At 33.8% G+C, this 22213-nt stretch overlaps 2 protein-coding genes across 5 annotated transcripts in view; both read left to right on the forward strand.

The window, feature by feature from the left end:
* The first annotated feature begins 3963 nt into the window (after positions 1 to 3963).
* On the forward strand, positions 3964 to 5388 carry LOC148948594 (uncharacterized). Its single transcript, XM_089094975.1, has one exon. The coding sequence runs from the start codon at positions 3964 to 3966 to the stop codon at positions 5386 to 5388; it is 1425 nt and encodes a 474-aa protein (XP_088951101.1).
* Positions 5389 to 6594: 1206 nt separating this feature from the next.
* The window catches only part of LOC148948595 (uncharacterized), a 107146-nt gene continuing 91527 nt past the window's right edge, over positions 6595 to 22213 (forward strand). For all 4 annotated transcript variants that reach the window (XM_089094001.1, XM_089094003.1, XM_089094004.1 and 1 more), the window contains exon 1: positions 6595 to 6730. In XM_089094001.1, the coding sequence (XP_088950127.1) occupies positions 6617 to 6730 (114 nt within the window). In that variant the 5' untranslated portion in view covers positions 6595 to 6616. The remainder of the gene's footprint in view (positions 6731 to 22213) is intronic.

The raw sequence follows: 22213 nt of genomic DNA on the forward strand, positions 1-22213 counted from the left end.
GTCAAAAGAGATTGAAGGGCAACTAGTCCCTCTCCCTCCTACACGCCCTCAATGCATCAGATAAAAATTTTGAGATAGACATTTTGTTAAAATAGTTCAAAGTTCTGATGACACAAATTTCGGTGTCGACACAGCCCACCAGGGCCCAGGGGTAGGCGTTGTAAGTTATGCCCTGGGGCATAACTTATTAAGGGGGGCTAATAATTTATGGGAAAGGGTTTTGTATGGGAAAAACACATAGGAAATGAATTAAAATTATTCAATAATAAGGTCAATATACATACTCTGTGATAGATGCAAAATTGCTTTGGCACACAAATTCCTATTAAGGTCAATTCCAAACAGCCGTGATCCCTTTTTGTCAGCAAGTGAAATGGTCTAAACCCCCTTATTGGAGCTATTTTTTCAATCCATTCATTGTTGTCAATCGCTGTCCACAAGTTATGCAAGCTGTCTATTGTTCATATATAAGGTTTTTAATCAAAGAGGAAATCGTATAGACTTTGATAAAATCCTCATTCGATTTAAATTGATAGTTCTAGATCCGTTTTTTAAAGTAAATAATAATCGGACAGTAAGCACCCCCCCCCCCCCCCCAGCCTTGCCAATAAAAAACTTGAAACTTTTTGCAATCAAAAACGAACAAAAATTAATTAAAAAAAAACTTTCCGAAAAATTAGTTTTTCAAAGAAAAATAAAGGCCTTTTTATACTTAAGCTAAGGAGATGCAAATACCATTCAAAATTCAAACTCAAAACGACCAGAAATTACTATTAAAGAATAAATGAAACCAAAAACGAACAGAAATTAAATAAACAATCATAGCAAAAAACTTACAACAAGTAATAATATAAATGAATAAATAGATCTTAAAGCGAGTAATGCTTAGATTGAATATGAAAATCTAGCTTAAAACGAACAGAAATTAAATAAACAATCAATGCGAACAAAACATACAATATATATTAATGTAAATGAATAAATAAATCTTAAAACGAGTGAAACTTAAATTGAATATGCAAATCCAGTTTGAATCGAACGAAAATAACTACAAACAAGAGTTTGGGTATCGGTCTCACTGCAGAAGCCTAAAACCGACTGCGTCATTGGCGCTTTACTTAAAACTAATTATATTACATATGTTTTCTTTTGTACTTAATATTGAAAATAAATATTAAAATTACAGTAAAATTTTGAACTTATGAGCTTTTAGCAATTAATGTCATTATGCATCAAATATTAAGTTTAATTTATTAGTTCTTTTCAAGATTGGTCAATACAAATATAGTTTCAATACAATCAAAATTTGGATACTGCCCACTTCTTTAACTGTAAAAAACTAAATCCTTCTGCTTCATTGGTGCTTCACTGAAAACGAATTACTCGTATATTACAAATTTATTATTTTCCTGTTCTTACAGCATTGAAAATGAAAATAAAAATTACAGTGAAAAAAAAACTTGATCTGATTGATCTTTCAACAATTAATATCATTATATATCTAATAGTGGATTCTATTTTGTTTATACATTCCAAGACTGTTCATGATTAATAATGTTATGCCATTTTTTTTTTTTTAACCATGCCATTTTTTTTAACTACTCGTGTTGGTTTTTTGTGAAAACATTCTATAGCTGCAAGGCATTTATATTCTAGCAGAAAACCGCACATTAAGCTTTATAGAGACCGTATTTTCTTACACGAAACACCAAAATATAATAAAATGTCAAGTTTCGGAGTATTACACCACTCGCAAGCAAGTGCCATTGGTATTTTTGAATCCGGTTGGTCAATTTAGGGGGGTAGAGGGTAGGCTAATTCTCGTAGCAGCCCCATTTCGTTGTGGTATGGTTCACATTTTCAACACCTGGCGTCCGGACTATCATATAATCTACCAAGCATACAACTACCCCAAATCAGTATCAAATAAATGAAACCCAAAACAAACAAAAATTAAAATAAATATTAGAGTAACGAGCATAAATTAATGTAAGTAGGGTTCAAAACCCCTATGCTTTCTAAAAGCCAGAATATAATTTGTACTTTACTGAAAAAAAATTCAAATGAGTTTACTGAAAAAAAAATATGCATTGTCAATTTAATATGCATATGCTGAGCTTTATTCCGTAAAATCATAATTAATTTTTGATTTCTTAAAGTTACAAAAGTGAAAATATTTCAAAGAATTGTTTTCGGTAAAACGCCAATGACGCAGTAGGTTTTAGGCCTCTGCAGTGAGACGCTACCCAAAATCCTGTTTGTAGTTATTTTTATTCGATTCAAACTTGATATGCATATTCAATTTAAGTTTCACTGGTTTTAAGATTTATTTATTCATTTAAATTAATATATATTGTATGTTTTGTTCACATTGATTGTTTATTTAGTTTCTGTTCATTTTAAGTTTCATTTATACTTTAATAGCAAAATATTTGTTTTCATTTTAAGCTAGATTTTCATATTCAATCTAAGCATTGCTCGCTTTAAGATCTATTTATTCATTTATATTATTACTTGTTGTATGTTTTTTGCTATGATTGTTTACTTAATTTCTGTTCGTTTTGGGTTTCATTTATTCTTTAATAGTAATTTCTGGTCGTTTTGAGTTTGAATTTTAACAGGTATTTGTATCTCCTAAGGTTAAGTTTAAAATGGCCTTTACTTTTCTTTGAAAAACTTATTTTTCGGAAAGTTTTTTTTAATTAATTGACATAAAGCGCCGGACTCCACATATGTTAGTGGGACCCTAAAGGGCTAAGCACACGTAGCTGATTTCGGAAACTGATTTCAGCCTCAGTGGACAAACGATAGCGGTAAGAAAAATTTGTTGAAAGAAAAATTTATCTAAAAAACTTACCAGAGGAAGCCAAAAACACACTTCTGATCCTTTTTAACAAGTCTGTTAAAGAGGGGTATACTCCCAAAGAGTGGAGAAAGACATCCATTATCCCAATACCTAAAACAGGAAAGGAATCTTCTAGCCCAGATTCATATAGACCCATTTCTATTACATCCTGCCTCATTAATTTAATAGAACATTTGATACAAAATAGAATTCTTGAGGATGTAATAAAATCTGCTCAGAAAGAGCAGTTTGGTTTTCTTCAAAACCAGAGCACAACTGACTGAATAGTTAGACTTGAGAACCAAATAAAACAGGGCATCAGATGCAGGAAGGATACATTTGCTGTCTTCTTAGACATAAAGTCTGCATTTGACCGAGTAGATGTGGACAAGCTGTTGAAAAAAGTAGTGGAGATTGGTGTTCCTATAGAGTATATCAATCGGATCTTTAGCTTTTTGAGGAATCGTGAGGTTGGAGTATCTGCTGGAGGATATAGTACAGATTTTCAGATTAAAACTGACATGGGACTACCTCAGGGAGGTGTGTTAAGCCCATGGGCGTAGGGAGGAGGGCTGGGGGGCAGCTCCCCCCCTAGACCTTCAAATTTACATTAGATATGGCTGAAAAAGCAGATGGTTTGGAAAAAGCAGTTGACAAAACTCCATCACACTATCGACTGCCCTCCCCCTAGACAATTTGCTTCCTAATGCTGCCTACGCCCATGGTTAAGCCCAATATTGTTTATTATTTATTGCTGTGACTTGGACCTCTCAACTGTCCTTGGCTGTAAAGCATACATATATGCAGATGATATTGCACTAGTTACAACTGAAAAAACACCCCATCATCTACAGTCAGTAATGCAAAAAGCATTGAATAACGTATAACAGTAGTGTAGAGAGAATAATATGATATTATCACCTGAGAAAACAGTTAGTATGCTTTTCTCAAAAAGTAATAATACTCCAATGCCACAGGTGAATCTTCAAAATCAGGTTATTAGGGTGGATGATTCTTTTTGTTACGTAGGCCTAATTTTGGGAAGTAAAATGACTTGGTTGAGACATATAGAGTATTTACTTGGCAATATAAGCAGTAGGTTAAACCTTATAAATGTAATGTGCCTAGGAAAAAGAGACGCTTCTTATAAGTGCCTTAGTAAAATTATAAAGGCTGTTATTGTTAGTAAGTTTGATTATGGTAGCTTTATATATGGTGATACTAGCAAGAAGAATTTAAAAAAGTTAGATGTAGCTTATCATAGTGCTCTTAGGCGATCCTTAGGCTGCGTAAATAGTACCCCTGTTCCTGCAATGATGACTGAGTTGGGGGTGAATACCCTTACATTGCGTTGGGATAAGTTACTTGTGAAGTATTTCGCTAAGAAGGCTAGTCTAGATAATGATCTTATTAATATAGAAATAATAAGAAATTACAATAGAGACATTAGATTTAAGACCAGGAATATTCCTGCTTTTTATAGATGTATTAATTCACTTTCTAGTGAGTGCCCAAATATAACACCAATAAATGAGATTGCCTTTGAGGATAGTGTATTAAATAAACCATGTGAAATAAAGGATAATATGTACTTCCCTATGACTGACCGTGGTAATGAGGATAATATGACTTTAAAACAGGACTGGTTTAGACAGACTGACCATTTAAGAGACCATATACAAATTTTTACTGATGGATCTAAGTCAGAAGAGGGTGCTGGTTGCGCAGTAGTGATTCCCAGTATGTCAATTTCATATATTTTCAAGTTACCAAGTACCCTATCTATTTTTTCAATTGAGATGATAGCATTGTATAAGGCTTTAGATTTTATAAAGTCATATGGACACGCACAGAGATGGATGATTTGTTCTGACTCTGCATTAGCCCTTAAGTACCCGATGAATGAACATGACCCTAGTCGTGAGATAGTTTATAGTATTCATCAAATTGTTAGATCATTAGAATTTATGGGGAATAATATACTTTTGGTATGGGTCCCAGCACATTTTGGAATTGCTGGAAATGAATCTACTGATAATATGGCTAAGTTGGGTATTTTAAATGGCCAGAGTGTAATTGTAAAACCCACACAAAGTGAATATATAACATGTATTTATAATGTATTATGTGATAGGGAGAGAAATGAGTATATTAGAAACTGTATAAACCTAATTTTAGAGCTTTATGATTATAGGTCACCACCTGATGAACTAGTACAAGATACTAGATTTGTTGCTGCTGCTATTTTCAGATTGAGGACAGGCCATGCCAAAACCCATTCAGTTTTACATAAGTGGGGCAGAGATGACTCTCTGTACTGTGATATGTGTAATGAGTATGATGATGTTAGGCATACCTTAATGAAATGTAGAAAATATGATGTACAAAGAAATGTATTTAGAAGTTTAATTTTAAAGTATTTCAGTGCGTTTACAATGAGAGCAATCCTTGGTCATGCTAAGTCCTCTAAGTGGGCCCATAGAAAGGCTATATCCTTATTGACTAAGTACATAAAAAATTGTAATCTGCATAATGTTCTATAATATTTGTATTTCAATTGTGTTTTTTTTTCTTTAGATATGTTAATTGACCATAGCAGAATGTGATATGTAAAAAGGTGTCAGTGCTTTGAGTAAGAACACTCTGTACAACGTCTTACTACAACCCCGTGATAGTTAAGTGTTGACGTGGCCTGTTCCAAACATATATTTGTGTGATTCAAAGTGGCGTGGCTCCATTTAGGGCCCAAGATTTAATAGAGGATCGCACGTATACGAGCGGTTGATTCACTCAAACGTCAACTAAACAACAACACAACAAGAAAAATTTATTGCGCAAAATTTTTAAAACGAAAAATCATGGACACAAACAGTCAACTGGAGTTTATAAATAGTTGCTTGATTGACCTTAGTTCTCAGCTCAGTAGTGGGGTCTTTCATCACAGATCCCTCTGGCTGACTATTTATTTGTATTCCTATTTTTTTGTGATGATCATGATCAAAATCAGCGCTGATTTTGCAACTCAACACCAGAAACTAACAAAATTTTCAATCTTAAATTGACACTAATGCTTCTCAAAACCGGCGCTGATTTGAAAATAAGTTCCCGAAATCAGCTACGTGTGCCCAACCTTTAAGTGCATTCTATGGAATTGTTTCCATTGAGCTATAGCTTCGTTTTCCCTGCATTTTGCACCGTGACCTTCAAAAAGAAGCAAAAATGTACTAAATTATTCAAAGTAAATTCTAATCTATTAATTAAAAACTATGATATGAGAATCTCAGCATTTAACAAAGCTTGTGAGACATGGGCGTAGGCAGCATTAGGCAGCATATTGTCTAGGGGGGGGCAGTCAATAGTGTGATGGAGTTTTATCAACTGCTTTTTCCAAACCATCTGCTTTTTCAGCCATATCTAATGTAAATTTGACGGTCTAGGGGGGGCAGCTGCCCCTCCCCCCTCCCTACGCCCATGCTGTAAGATGACCTTATATGAAAAATAAACAGTCCATTTGCTTATAATTAAGTTTGACTGGGGTATTTAGTTTCTCTTTTAGTGATGTTACCTTCTTCTTAAGAAAGTCAGTTAAACGTGTATTTGTATTATTTTGGATAATCATTTTAAATCAGTTTAATATCATCTAACACGTTTATGGAATAGAACTGTTTTTCCTTGACTATGGTTTCTTAATCGGAACGTTTTCTTGGATCTTTTTAAATGATGGTGATGAATTTCAAATAAATAAATAAAATACTAAATGATTACCAGATAATGGCCTCGAATCCAAGGAAATTTAGTGAAAAAATAGCTTTACACAATCAAAAACAAAAAGAAGAAACAGAGGCTTTTGAAAAAGTGATGAGGGATGTAACTAGTGTTGTGAGGGTAAGTCAAAGCAGGATGCCTATTTTTCAATTTGAACAATATCCTTAGGCTTACCTGTCAAATATTTTTGCTTCTTTGATTAGTTCTTGTCAAAATCAGAACAAAATTAGTTTAATTTTCCAATAACTTTAGTTCTCCATTCAGGCCTAGGCTACTTAGGCTAGGCTAATTATCTTTCCTAACAACTTATCCCAGATTGAAGTTCACTGGAGTGCTTGCTCTATTGGTCACTTGAGTTTAGTCTGTTAGACACTGTTTAAAAGAAGTCTAGAGGAAGGGCTGTTTGTTAGGCTATCTTTGAAAGCAGCTGAATTAATTGAGATGAATTCAGGAATGAATTGGTCTGAGCCTAGTTTAAGGTGGATATTCACCATACAGCTAATATAATATAGGGTAAAATTTTACTCTAGCTACTTTTGGCTATCTTGGAAAGGGGTTAGGCCTAGGAAAACAAAACTTTCAGGGATAGGTCTACAGGCTAAGGTTTGTCCCGGGAAGGTATTTTGAAGTACCTACCTCCACTCCTCCCTCTAGAGGATCCTGACAATTGCCTACATGACAGGTCTTTACCTATTGAAATTTTGACAAAACAACATTTCATCTTAATTTTCAGATATCAGTTTCTTTTTCTCTGGATTGAGGCCTAATTCTGAAAATGCAATTCTTGTTATTTGAGTAGAATTTTAAGCCATATCAATGTTTTTTTTTCAAAATCTAGGAAATGTATTTGTACATCTTCAAAACCTTATAAATTAGGATTGAGCAAAGTTGTGAAGCTGAAAATAACTTTGTTTAAGCAGAAGATCTATTGTGCAAAGTTGCACTTTTATAACACACAGATTTTGAAAGGTCATCAAAGGTCAGGACCCTTTAGCCTATAAACCCATTCTTGAAAGTTTCATTTTCTTAACCTAACCCCTTTCAAAGATAGCGAAAAGTAGCTAAAGTAGAATTTTACCTAATATAGTAGGGTAAGACACCCAGTAGTCAGCCACCTGCCTATTCTCGGACAGAATGTAACTAACAGGGAACCTACCTCTAGGCTAATGTGCTTAGAAAGTTTATTATGCTAGAAAGTTTTTATACATAGCTGGTTTCCCTGGTCACTATTAGATATCCATATGGATATCTAATAGTGACCAGGGAAACCAGCTATGTATAAAAACTTTCTAAGCACATTAGCTTAGAGGTAGGTTCCCTGTTAGTTACATTCTGTCCGAGAATAGGCAGGTGGCCAACTACTGGGTGTCTTACCCTATAGTTTATATATAGAGAGAAAATCCTTAACCAATCCTTATAGCCTATATAGATTTTTTTTTAGCCAACTAGGCGGCTAAAATTGATGGGTGAGCAACATTTGACTATTAAAGTCATTGGTTCTTTATACTCTAAGCAACAAATATTGTCATTACTCTTATATAGGAAGCACTATAAAGTCAAACAAAAGACAATGGTCAATATATACCAAATCATATTATTGAGTTTCAAATAAAGTGAATACACCATTTGATGCCTTTTTTATGCTGATTACAAGTATAATAAGCATTTCTATTGGAAATGAATTTCAGCCCCCCTCCCCTATATAGGCTATACCTAACCTAACCCTGAATTGGCATATATAGGGGGGGGGCTGAAATTCATTTCCAATAGAAATGCTTATTATATTCATAATCAGCATAAAAAAAGGCATCGAATGGTGTATTCACTTTAGTCCTAGCTCAATAATATGATTTGGTATATATTGACCAAGACAATTTTGTGTTTCCTTTAAACACAGAGAATGATATAAAGTCTTCTGTATGAATTTTTAAACATCAAATTATTATAGAGAAGCATGAATAGTTTTCTTATTTGACATATGATCCACTAAAATGTCATACAGAAGAAATTATATTAGGCTACCCCAATGATACATAGAGAAAACAACAAAAAGTCATACAAATGGCTTTTGATAGCCAAGGCCTACACGATTTTGTTTGTAGAGCAGCCTAAATAAAGTCATACATATTGCTTTTTATACCTCATACTATTATAGAGCAAACATGAATAAAGGGTAAATTTCTACCAAATCATATTATTGACTTATGAATAAAGTGAATATACCACTGAATACCTTTTTTATGCTCTTTCCAAATGTAATAATCATTTTTGTTGGAAATGAATTTTACCCCCACCCCTATATACCATTTCAGGGTATATATTTGCCAGTTAGGGGGGTTAGGTTAAAGTTTAAACTTACCTCCCATTTACGTTAGAAATAAAATTTGCCCCCACCCCGCTAATGTGCAAATATATACCCTGAATTGGTATATTTAGGGGTTGGGGTGAATTGCATTTCTGACAAAAATGATTATTATATTTCAGAAGAACATAAAAAAAGGCATCAAGTGGATATTTACTTTATTTGTAAGTCAATAATATGATTTGGTAAAAGTTTACCAAATAAAGTCATACAGATGACTTTTTATGCCTTTCTTTAATGGAGCAAACTTAAATAAAGTCATACAGATGACTTTTTATACCTCCTGCTGTTACATAGAGAAAACAACAAAAAGTCATACAGATGGGTTTTTATAGCATAGGCCTACATGATTTTTATTTATAGAGCAGCCCAAATATAGTCATACAGATGACTTTTTATACCTTGTGTTATTATAGAGCAAACAAAAATGAAGTCTTACAGATGACTTTTTATACCTCATACTATTTTAGAGCAAACTTAAATAAAGCCTTACAGATGACGTTTTATACTTCATAATATTATAGAGATTTGAATGAAAATCAATTATGTAGCAGTAGGCATCAAGACATGGCTTACTGTAGAAAAAGCCAAGGCAGATAGTCTGAGTAATTGAGAGGCAAATGTTTAAATGGCACAGGTATTTATTCATGTTTGCTATATAAAAGTACAAGGTATAAAATGTCACCTGCATTACTTTAGGTACTGGTGTGTTATATGGGCTTTTACAAAGAAACCAGTCACAAAAAAACCACCAGACAGGTTAATTTAATAGACCACTATAGAGTAGTGCAATGCAAAGCAGTGGCAGATCCAGGGGGCACTCCCCCCCCCTAACATAGTCTAAAGTAGTGTAATTTACTGAATTAACACAAGATTACATTAATTAGACTTGCTCCTAACACAAGTTTATTGGATAAACCTCCCCCCCCCAAAAAAAGTCCTGGATCTGCCCCTGATGCAAAGTGTGATTTTCATTGCATTTATGATATTTAAACTGTCGTTTTTTGGGGGTTTATGGGGGGAAAGGTACCTAGGTTAGGTTATATATTTAATATATGCTATGCTTTACCCACCCGCCCCCTAATGTGCAAATATATAGCCAAAATTTGTTTATAAACTCATATATTCATCCTTTTTTTATTTCATTAGCATTAACCAAACTTGACTTTTTAGAAAGGCCCATATAATGCACCAGTACCTTACTTGATTCATGTTTTCTCTATAATAGTGAGATATATAAAAAGTCATCTGTATGACTTTTTATCATTCTACATAAAAGTCCCACCAAATTATTACATTTCTGTGATTTGTTAGCTAACACTGTTTTTGGTAATGGTTTGTTCCACAATTCTATTTCTGCTATGCTAACAAAAACTATTACCTGGCTTTTTAGCTTTAAATTGGGTTCTTAGCTTTAAATTTCCTTTCCTATATATACATAGACTCAACTCAGAAAAAAAGCCTTTCCAATTTGAAGACCTAATGTAAGAGAAAGAAACTTTACCAATAATATATTCTTTCTGCTGAATGGAAGAAGACCATCTTAATACTTACCCAGCACAATACATTTATACATAAAGCAGTTGTATATTAACCAAGTAGTCCAAATATTATGTAGAGATGATGAACAAAAAGCAAGATATTCCACATCCCCACTTCTAACCCCTGCTAGTGAATCATAGCAAAATGATAAGAAAGAAAAAATCTAAATTAATGGGCACTTTAAATTAATTATAATTTGCACTCTGCTAAAATAATCATTTTTTCTTAATCCTGGCCATCTCTCTACTAAACCCCATTTCCTAACCCTCTCCTTACCCTGTTTTCCTTAAATAAAGTCAAGTTAACAACCTTGTGCCTACCCCTCCCCTGTTTAAAATAAAGAATTGTTAGCACTTGTTGGCAGACAATCCTAGTTTGCTAATTTCCTTTCCTGTATATACATTAGGGTGATTGCAAAAAATTGATGCTGGAATTTTGTTTGTCTTCAAGCCCACAAAATGATTCCCCTTTCCAGATATTGAGATGGCTGAGATTTGTGCTCAATTAAGTGATGTTAACCTGTGCTGCTCATGGCTCAAAGTTTGAAAAAATCCACATTTTTGGCCAAAAATCTGACATATGGAGCCATAGCTCCTGAATGATAAATAGTAAAAACATGCTTAATATCTCAAAAGCAAACCAACATTGTTCTCAAAACTTTATATTCTATACATAATTGTTGTAACTTTAAGGAAAACAGAGTTGCAACAGTCTTTAGTCTGAATAACTTGACCTGATACTTTTAGGAGCCAATTTGGGGTATTCTAAGAATTTTATGGGTTTTTGCATAATCAGTCTCGTAATGAACATTTTTTTTTTTCAGTGTTTTGAAAATTAATTTTCAAACATAACGAGTCTTTTGCTTAAATTTAACCTTTTATTCTATGGGGATTATCTGACTAGTTTACCAAAGAAAGTTCTGTTCGGCAGGCAAAATGGATAAAAAACAGCATAAATACTAAACAGTAGCAAAAATTGAAATGGATCACATCACAGCAGGTGCTCTGGTAAGTTACTAACATGTCAAGGAAATAGCTTCAGTTGTTAAATGACATTCAATCAGATCATAGTGAGGGCAGAGTAATGAAGGAAAGTGTGAGACTGTTACGTCCCAAAAATTTGTAATGTAATGAAGAGCATAAGATTTTTTTGCTACAGTTTAACATTTATGCTGTGAACTGATATTAATCTCTTTGACTCTGAAATGGCATCCACATCAGGTGTACAAAGCTGGACCAAGGATAAAATAGTGCTTGTGGGCTATCCCATTCACCAGATCCCTGGTTGTAAACTACCCTCAAATTGTCAAGTTGTTTGTGTTTTATTTTATAATTTATGTGCTATAAAATTAACTTTAAGAAAATCAGCAATACCTGTCATACAATAACTGTTCATATTTTGGGAGAAAGCTCCAACTAAACAGGAGCAAAATTCAATTAACAAGCTTAAAAAGCTTCACACTGAGTGGAGAACACTTCAAAATGATCATAAGAAAACATCAGATATGTTCAAGAACAAATTTAAATATCTTGTTTGCAAGGGGTGTTAAAGATATTTTAAACATTAAATTGTCCATTTTGTTAGATCGATGTAAGATATCCAACAAAAATGCTACAAGGATATTAATAGCTGCTCTAAAAGCACTAAATTTTAATCCTCTTGAGTACAAAGTCTAGAAAACTTCATTACACCATAGAAGGCAAATGTTCAGAGAACAATATATTAAAAAAATTATTAAGTAAATATTCCTGAAAAAGACCCCTGGTTGTCCATTGGGAAGGTAAACTTTTGCCGGGCGTTTAAAAAATGAACAATGCAAGCGAATAGCTATTGCAATTTCATATGGCGAAAAGGAACAGTTGCTGTGAGTTCCTGTAACAGCAAACAGCTCTGGAGAGGAGCAAGCCATAGTCATATATGAATGGGGTCTTCCCAACACCATCAAGGAATTGTGCTTTGACAGAACAGCATCCAACATGGGAAGATTCAAAGGAGCATGCATCACATTGGAGCAAATGTTAGGAAGACAGTTGTTATGCCTAGCTTGCCATCATCATATAGGGATGGGGGTAAATTCATTTCTGACAACAATGATTATTGTGTTTGGAAAGAGCATAAAAAGGCATCAAGTGGTAAGTTTACTTTATTTGTAAGTCAATAATATGGACTGCAAAAAATTTACCGTTAAGTTTTAGAAAAGTGCATAAAGCAATTAAAAGCAAATGTTAAGGCAAGCAAGCTGTGACTTTTGTTTCTTTTACAGTAAAATACCAGAGCCAAATATCCTGTGCAAATTCATATATGTTAGATAAGTTAAGATTAGTTGATAGTTAGAGTTTGTTAGAAGTTGATGGTTACCCCTATATCCTGGCTTGTTTAAGTACAATTATTCCACTTCAGAATACTTTTTTAAGATTGGATATATCCAAGATTAAGTCTCTGTGATTTAGTTTTTTTTCTAATTTTAAGATTCAGTGTCCAAGATTGGACACCATTTCCAAAGATTAAGTTCAAGCTTTAAACATGTCCCCAATATTTTACAGATTTGACTATTTAAATGGTTATTAGCTATTCAACTACTTGGTATCTTATCCTACTTTGCTAGCTAAAAGATAAACATACTACTCAATTCACATTTCAAAACTGATTCCAAATATACTAGGTCAAATCACTGCACTTACAAGTATGCCCCATCCCATAATAAGGCCAAATATATACCTTAATTTGCACTTTAGAGCAGCAGGAGAAAAACTGTTGTAGGTGTCAAGTTTTGACAGAGGGCTTGAACAGCTTCTTTGAATGTCCTCTCCTATCAGTGCCAATATTTTGGGAAGTTGACAAATGAATTGGGGAGGGAGTCTTGTGAAGTAAGCTTATAAGTCTTAAGAATATCAGCTCTTTATTGTCAGTAAACCAGTGTAGATAATTTCAGGTTCTTTGAATGTTCATCATAAAGCTTGTCATTCATCTTTGTTACTGCCTTTGTAGCTCTCCTTTGCACCCTTCCAGAAGCTTTACATCACTGCTGTATCCTGGTGATGCTATGCACATTCCAAAATCAAGCACTGGTGTGACAAGGGCTTTGTACAGCCTCACAAAAATATAGGGAAACCTACTGGATATATTTTTTTTTTTTTTCAAGAGGGCTAGGACAGAGTTCGCATGTGACACAGTCTTCTTGCAGTTTGAATGGAATTTGCGCTGCTTGTCAATGATGATTCCATGATCCCTTCTTCATCCACACTTTGCAGCTCTTCAAAGTTGTTTCCAGCTGGATTGACCATAGTATACTTGAAACTTGGGCTGGACTTGCCAAAATGAATAACATTTGTCAATATTGAAGCTCATGTGTCATGTATACCTTGGCTATATACAAAGATTTTGTAAGTTTGGTGCTTTGATTTATTCTCACCAACAGTTTGTTCACAGTACCAAATAAATAATTTTAGTACCAACATGTTATCTCAAGCCTGCTCAAGTCTTTGATCGGAGTGAAACGAGTTTCTCCATGTACATTTAGAGATAATTAGCTTAGCCTGAGTGAGATAAACTTCTATGCAGGTGTGTTTTAATTAAAAATTTAATATATAGAGTTGGTTAGGTTAGATAGTCAATATAATGCATTCTGTATGGCCTACTTTCCATAATTCTCTATTGTAGTTTCCATTATTGTGTTAATAAAGTATTATATTTTCATCAGATTTTGGTATATTTCGTTAGGATTAACCCAACTTCATTTCTTGAGTGTGGTTGGGATAACACACAAGTACCATAATTATTATTATTTTTTTTTTTTCAACTCGGAACAAAAATTAAATCCTAGAATTTTTTTTCTAAGGGTAAAACACATATAGACCACACGTATAACACGTATAGAGGTAAAACATGTATAGAGATAAGAGCTTGAAAACACTTTCAGAGAATAATTCAGGCTATTAATGCTATACAGATTTTCTGGGCTGCTTCCACTTTAGTTCGCTGTTTACCCACCATATTTTGTTTTATTTTGAATGTTATTATAAAGTTTTGTGTTTGTTGCAACTTAATAGCAAACTTATCTTATTCTGTAAGAAACCAAAATTTTGGAGATTCTCTGCTGTTTTTGCATAGCTTTTTTTCTATTCCTTTGGATGTTCAATTTAAGGACTCAGTGCAACACTGTTGCTTAGCGAAAGTAAATTCAGTTTTATACTGATTGACATTTTAGCACTTTAAAATCTTAGATTCTTTAAAATCTTATAAGTCATGATTTAGCAAAGATATTAGGCACAAAAATCATTTCTTCAGCCTCATTTGGGTAAATTTATGTTGTAATACAGAAATCAAATGAAAAAAAATAGCTCTAGGCAATATAAAAAAGTTCATTGATTTTTTTTTTGTTGTTGTTGGCATTATTTTCATCTTTATTTTTGTCAAAAATTTCCTTTTTTGCCAAACAATATGAATCATTAAAATCAACATTTTTGTTTTATATTGCCCAGGGCTGTATCAGTATACTAGGGGGGACACTATGTGGTTTTCATAATAGCAAATTTTGTGTTTAGAAAGAGTGTAAAATAAGGAGGGGTAAACAAGCTATGTCCTTACAATTCAAAGATCCATAAAACTTATTGTAAAGGCAAGATTTTTTTTTTATACAAAACTTGTTAAAATGTTTTTTGCCTCTTACCCTAACCCAGGGGCATTCTAGGATGATATTCTCCCTTAAGGAAAAATTGAAACGACTTAGCCATACTTGGATAAGAGAAGGGGTCTTCGTGAAATTCACTCTTCAGGATTGCCCTTCCCCCTCCCATAAATAAGCAGACTATGATAAATAAAAATATGTAAATTTCTGTTTTTCAACCCATCTAAGGGTCAGGCTTGAGTGCATCTGGGAACTTCTTTGTTTAAGATGTCTGAGTAACATTTATAAGTTTTTTTCATTAAAATGAGCTTTCCAAAAATTTTTACCCCAATGGAGCTGAAACTTAATATCCTTTTTTTCATGAAATAAGTTGTAATTTTATGCAACATGGTATATGTAGAGCTGCCAAAGATCTGTGAGGGAAATATGTGTTTTTTTTTTTGTTTTGTTTTTTTAAGAGCAAAATTCACTGCTTTGTTTTTTTTTATTCTTCTTTGGCTTTCCCCAGAAATCTATAGTATAGTGCTCTTGTAGAATCTACTTATTCAAAATCAAGAATTAAATATTAGTCATTTAACCTTGGGAGTGTGTATATTCAAAGTTGCTGTTCTTGACTACTCTGTTTAATACTTAATTCACTCCCCCCTCCCTATTTTTTCTGGTCAGATAAAACAGTTAACTATTTCCATCAATTATCTTAACATGTCATTTACAGCTAAAAAAGGAAAGGAAGATTGCGTTCTGCTGAGAAACTTAGCTCTTGTCTTCATGATGTCCTTAAACTGAAAATCCCGTGTTTGATTGTAGATGATTTTAATTGTGAATTAAATTGCAGGTTGTCTTCAGCTTCTATCCATGCTTCTTTACTATTAGGAATATTTGGTGATGATTTTAAAGTTCGACAGAAATCTGCTCAGTTTACTTACATTCATTCTTCTTCTTGCACATCTAACCTTGACCATGTTGTGTCATATAACCTTGATATACCTTGTATTGAGGTAGTTTCCAAATTTCAAGTTTCAGACCACCTTCCTATTACTTCTAGTTTTAAACGAGAAGCTTCTCAGATTCCATTGTTAAAGGCTCATACTGTTCACCGGCGTAAGTGGTATACTTCTCGCGATTGGAATAAAATTGACACATCTCAGTTCATCAAAAGTTCAAATAGTACCCTAAGCATGATCTGAGTTCCATTTCATCTTCTTCAAAAGTCTTCCAATAAGGGAATAAATGAGGTAAGATTAACTTTTCATATCTACTCCACAGAAATGTGCCATACACTTTCGTCTGCTGAAAAAAGAGAACTTCCTCTTTAAAAACATATGTGCTGTTACCCAAGTTCCCGGGGGGTCAGGAAATCTAGCGCTGTCTGAAGCTTGTGACCGTGCTAAATTTTGGTACAAATTATGGAGAGATTGCCTATGCCCCTGTCAAGAAATAGTGAATGAACTGAGAAAAGTGTCAAAAAAATGTTTTGCTAAGGAACTTGCCCTAAAATGCATACACTTTATTCCGAGAAGGTCAGGAATTCACCTGATCTACTGTGGAAGCTATTACCTCGTACTATCTCCTCCAATTTGCCAGACCCGAATGAAGTTTCTTTGTCTGAAAGGATATCCCATTTTTCAAATTAATTTTCTGAGCCTGATCCTGTTTTAGAGTCACAATTTTGTGACGAGCTCAGCAACTTCATTGATGAATCTCCTGACCTTGGTTTTGTTGTTACTTGTGAAGCTGTTATAAAAGCCATATCCTAACTTAAAAAGCAAGCGTCTTGTGAGATAGATAAGGTGAGCACTCTACACATCATTAATGGAAGTTATCTATTGGTGCGTCACCTCAGCCTTCTCATGCAAATGATATTTGTTCCCCCAATAAAAATGCTGGAGCGAATCCCCTAGGTGTTAGAGGGGGGAGGTGATATGCCATTGTCATAACAGCAACAACTATATTTGAAAGATGAGTTGAATAGGGAATAAAATGATATTTTTTAATTCAGAAAAGGGAATCATGTACCAGGACTAGCCAGATTGTTTGAAAGGAAATAAGAATCGCTGTTGCCCAGTATTCCAGTCACGACTAGAGTACTATTTAGGGATAGAAATAGCCATATCATGTGGCAACCACTTTTTGGCAGTAACAGAGTAATAATAAATTTTAGTCCAAACAATTAATTTTTTATTTTGGTTGTGTTATAATAAACAAAAAGGGGAGTGGTCAATAGAGCAGTGATAAGCTATCATATTCTTCCTTCTCTTTGGTAGCACTGCTTTAGACTCTTTCCTTCGTTGAGCAGGTTCATGGAGACAATGCCAATTCAAAAGCTCAGGTTTTTTTTACTGGTATAAGGAGTTCAAAGATAGACTGGAGACAGCTCAGGGCAAATCAATCTTGATACCCTTAGAAAATTTTCTTATGATGAAAATATGTCACAAATTACAGCACTTGGTTATATTCTAGAAAAGGGGCTTTTGGCTTTCTTGGAAAGCATTTTAGTGAATGAAGGATCCGGGGGAAGGATCCAGAGTCTAAATTATGTACTGTGAATGTCTTTTTCAGTATCTGCCTCTACCCCTTCCCTCTACAGGTACTGTATTGACACTGGATGAACTTCATGTTATAAAACTGAAACTTACAGCATAAATGAGGATAAATGCATGTTGTAAGATAGGAACCAGATAGAAAAAAACACCATTTGATTCCCTATTCAATACTCTCCAAAAATAAGAATCACTGATGTAGCACTTACATCCCAACCCTCTTCAAACAGAGCTAAACATAGCCCTGGGCTATGTACAAAAGTTTGCGTATTTTGTGTTTACAGTGGTTTTGTGCCTATTTTTACCAGCAGTTAGCTTATGCAGTCAAATAAAGCAAGTAAAAAAAAAAAAAAAAATCAGCAAGCTTTTGTACAAACTCTAGGGTTCTATCCAGCCCCACCAGGCAGTAAATATTATATTTGGAAAGAACAATGAATGTAGAATATTCTAAATTGATATCCAATTTTTTTTTTTTTCATTTGATTTCTGTGTTACAACATAAATTTACCCAAATGAGGCTGAAGAAATGATTTTTGTGCCTAATATCTTTGCTAAATCATGACTTATAAGATTTTAAAGAATCTAAGATTTTAAAGTGCTAAAATGTCAATCAGTATAAAACTGAATTTACTTTTGCTAAGCAACAGTGTTGTACTGAGTCCTTAAATTGAACATCCAAAGGAATAGAAAAAAAGCTATGCAAAAACATCAGAGAATCTCCAAAATTTTGGTTTCTTACAGAATAGGATAAGTTTGCTATTAAGTTGCAACAAACACAAAACTTTATAATAACATTCAAAATAAAACAAAATATGGTGGGTAAACAGTGAACTAAAGTGGAAGCAGTCCAGAAAATCTGCATAGCATTAATAGCCTGAATTATGCTCTGAAAGTGTTTTCAAGCTCTTATTTCTACCTTTTTCTCTAACTTTAAAGCTTAGGAAATTGAATAAAATACAGGTATATATGTGTTTTACCCTTAGAAAAAAATTTTAGGATTTAATTTTTGTTCCGAGTTGAAAAAAAATAATAGTAAGGTACTTATGTGTTATCCCAACCACACTCAAGAAGTGAAGTTAGGTTAATCATAATGAAATATACCAAAATCTGATTAAAATATAATACTTTAGTAAAAAAAAATTGTGGAAACTGCAACAGAGAATTATGGAAAGTAGGCCACACAGAATGCATTATATTGACTATCTAACCTAACCAACTCTATATATTAAATATTTAATTAAAATATGCCTGGATAGAAGTTTATCTCACTCAGACTAAGCTAATTATCTCTAAATGTAGATGGGGAAACTCGTTTCACTCAGATCAGACTTGAGCAGACTTGATATTTGCCTTCTAAATTCAGTTGATGGTACAGAGAAGAGGAGGGGGGCGGCTACCAGACGGTTGATGGTTATTAGAAAGTCTTTTTACTTGGGCTGGGGGGCACCAATGTCAATTCCATAATTGCGCAATAGATAATTGTACAGGAAATATGCATCATCAGTCTGGGTGGGGATTCCATAAGCAACAATGTTAAGACGTCTTTCAAAACGCTGGCGCTCTGAACGTGCTATCTGACGAACATTGGTTTCAGTTAATTGGGCTACTGAAAGTTGGGATACCCTGTTTGTAATAACACTAACCTGGGCAGAAATGTCATTTTTAGTGTCAGTTCTCAGTTGGGAAAGTGTTTAGGTCAACTGACTAGTGGTGGCAAATTCCTTCTTAAAAAAATAATAATAAGCATAATGGCTGTGATGTTTTTTTTTTATGGCAGCAGAATAAATAAAAATCTTTACATAGATTCTACAAGATAAATCTCCCTTGTTTTGCTATTCGTCTTAGGGAGAAAGAGGCACATGACTTATTTGACTTAATGCTTCTGCTGAGGGTTTGGCGCAGAAAACAATGAGACGAGGCGCCTCCAGGTTGACCTAAGAAGCACATCCTCACAATCAAATATCCCTTTTTAGATACTGTATACATAAAAGTGCTTCTTCTCTTTTTGTTGTCCTTGCATACCTATGCTATGCCGAAGTGTTGGAATCTTAAAATTATTCATATTTGAAAACTTGAATTGGCATTTTCTTGAAAATTTATCTTTTGCTAAATTTTTATAGGTTTGAAATACGATGAAGGGATAAGCTTTGGTTGGCAATGTTGCTTCTATATGTAAATGAATTACCTGACAAAAGTTAAATTACTAATGAATTAGTAAAACAAATTTCTTAAAAAGTTTTAGGCACTGTCTATCTGGGAAAAACACTGTTTTTTCCACCTTAACTGTATCTAATAAAGAACAGAAGTTTGGGATTTGTAAATTTGTTCTGTAGTTACTTGCTTGTTTTTATTGGACTATAAATAAGTAAACCTGTAATTCGCTAAACAGACCACTATGTAACATTTTACTTCTTTATGAAAAAATAAAACAGGATTTAAACTGATTTATAACACTGTTGTTAGCTTTAGCTCAGGGGAACAACTTGGATTTTGAGATTTTTTTTTTTGGTGGGGGGAGGAATATAAATAATGTGTCAATAAGATTGTCCAGCATGCAAACAAATGCTGATTCATAAGCTAAATGAAACTAAAACATGACACATTGGAACTTTTTTGGGAGGGCAGGGAGTCATCTTCCTCCCTTCCCCTTAGCTGTGCCCTTGCTTTAGCTATCAGCAAACTTCTTTCTTCTTTCATCAGATCATTTACATTTAAAGAGGGCTTTCAGGAGCGAAACTGCCATCTGGATGCAATCCTATTTCAGTTCTTAACAAAGTAGCTGTGTTTCCAAAAGCTAGTGGACAGCAGTAGTTGGACATTTTGTGTTCATTAAAAATAAGGTTTGGGATCTTCAAACATTCAAATTCAGCTCTCTTCTTCCTGCTTGTATTGAATGTTAATTTAATTTTAAAAACTTCTCTTTTTAAAGGATTCTTCAAAGAAACAAAGAGCAATATTAACATTAGCAGAAAACGTTTATACAGAATAAAATGGGTCAGTTTTTATTGGTAACAAGAAATTTAGCACATTTTGGAAGTAAAAATTTTCTTTTGTACTTCAAAACTTTTTGATGCACATTTTGTACATAAAAAGTTCTTGTGTTTTTTATTAAATATAGTAAATGCATTTAAGAATAGTTCTGTTGTGTTATCTTTGAATAAATTCAATTTGTCTCTTTATATTTAATGATTTCTGTTTATTTGGAAAAAACGTCTTTGGATAAAAGATTTACATTATCTGAACAATGAAAATCATTTTTGCTGAAAAATTTTGATATGCAGTTATTTAATTATAAGATGCAAATTCAATCTATTATCTTATCTTCAGCAAAAAAAAAGTTTCTATATTTTAATATAAAAATGTAACGATTGAAGGGATATCATTCAAGAAATGACACTTTCATTAGGAGACCTTCTTTATTGTCTTCAATCATATTGAACATTTATTAGGAGATCCAACTACAAGAATGCACATGGGCTACCAAGGTACAACTTTGGGTTGAGGTGTAAGGCAGCGAAGCTTATTTCCACCAAATTTTGGGTGGAACCAGGTTCTTTCTTGTGGAAGAATTTCGAAGTGGCATGTGCCTCTGAAAATATGCTGCTTGTCAAGTTTTGCTTCATTAGTTTCAACAAGGTCAGAGAAATTAGTAAAAGGTTGGGAAAAAGGTGAATGCCTCTGCATGTCCTCTTTTTTGTGTCACATGAGCCAAAGGTACTTGCACCATAAGTATCAAGACAATCAGAGAAAAAACGCGCCTACTTCTGTGTTGAAAAGCTGGTGATGGGGATTCTGTTGGAGGGGCCACAGGTATACTTAGTGACTAACCTAATGTAACATGTCTTCCCTTTTTATGCCAACCAAATTAGTGTGCAGCTTCCGTGGCCCAGGGTGCATGCCATGGGAGTTTCAAGCTGTTTGGAATTTTTTTAATCCTCAAAATTTTTCTGGACTGCCCTATCGTCTAGTCTTAAAAACCCAGTCTGGGGTTTCATGATCATCAAAAATATGTTAAGGCAGGCAATTCTTTCTGATCTCAGCTGATTGAAAATATGTATAGCCTAATTACTTCTTTTGGTCTGGGCTACTACTTTCCTGTGCTGTAAATTTTAAGCTGATCAGACAGTAAAATCTGTTTTTGTATTTTATGTGCTTTTGGACAAATTACTGACCAAGACTATGTATTTATGAAACCTCAGAAATCTACATTCAGTACTGTTTTACTTAATGGTACACACAGCTATAGACTCTATAGCAATTTAGCATGGAGACTCGTAAAGCGGGTAATTGCTATCTAAATTGATCGCAAAGCGTGGTTTCTCATTGAATTTACAATATTTAAACTGTTGTCTTTTGGGGTTTAGGGGGAGGAGGTACCTAGGTTAGGTTACGTATTTGTATTTAACATATTCTATGCTTACCCCCCCCCCCCCTAATGTGCAAATATATAGCCCAAACTTGTTTGATAAACCGTTATAACCGAGTATCTGTCTCTCCCGTTTGACTAGTTTCCTTGATAGAGTCTATAGCGA

This window comes from Artemia sp. Qi Xiang Cuo, chromosome 9 (assembly GCF_049724085.1).
Source record: "Artemia sp. Qi Xiang Cuo chromosome 9, ASM4972408v1, whole genome shotgun sequence".
NCBI classification, from domain to species: domain Eukaryota; kingdom Metazoa; phylum Arthropoda; class Branchiopoda; order Anostraca; family Artemiidae; genus Artemia; species Artemia sp. Qi Xiang Cuo.

Bases quoted from the DNA above. Each gene is read 5' to 3' on its own strand.
- LOC148948594 (XM_089094975.1), top strand. From the start codon at position 3,964: ATGTGCCTAGGAAAAAGAGACGCTTCTTATAAGTGCCTTAGTAAAATT.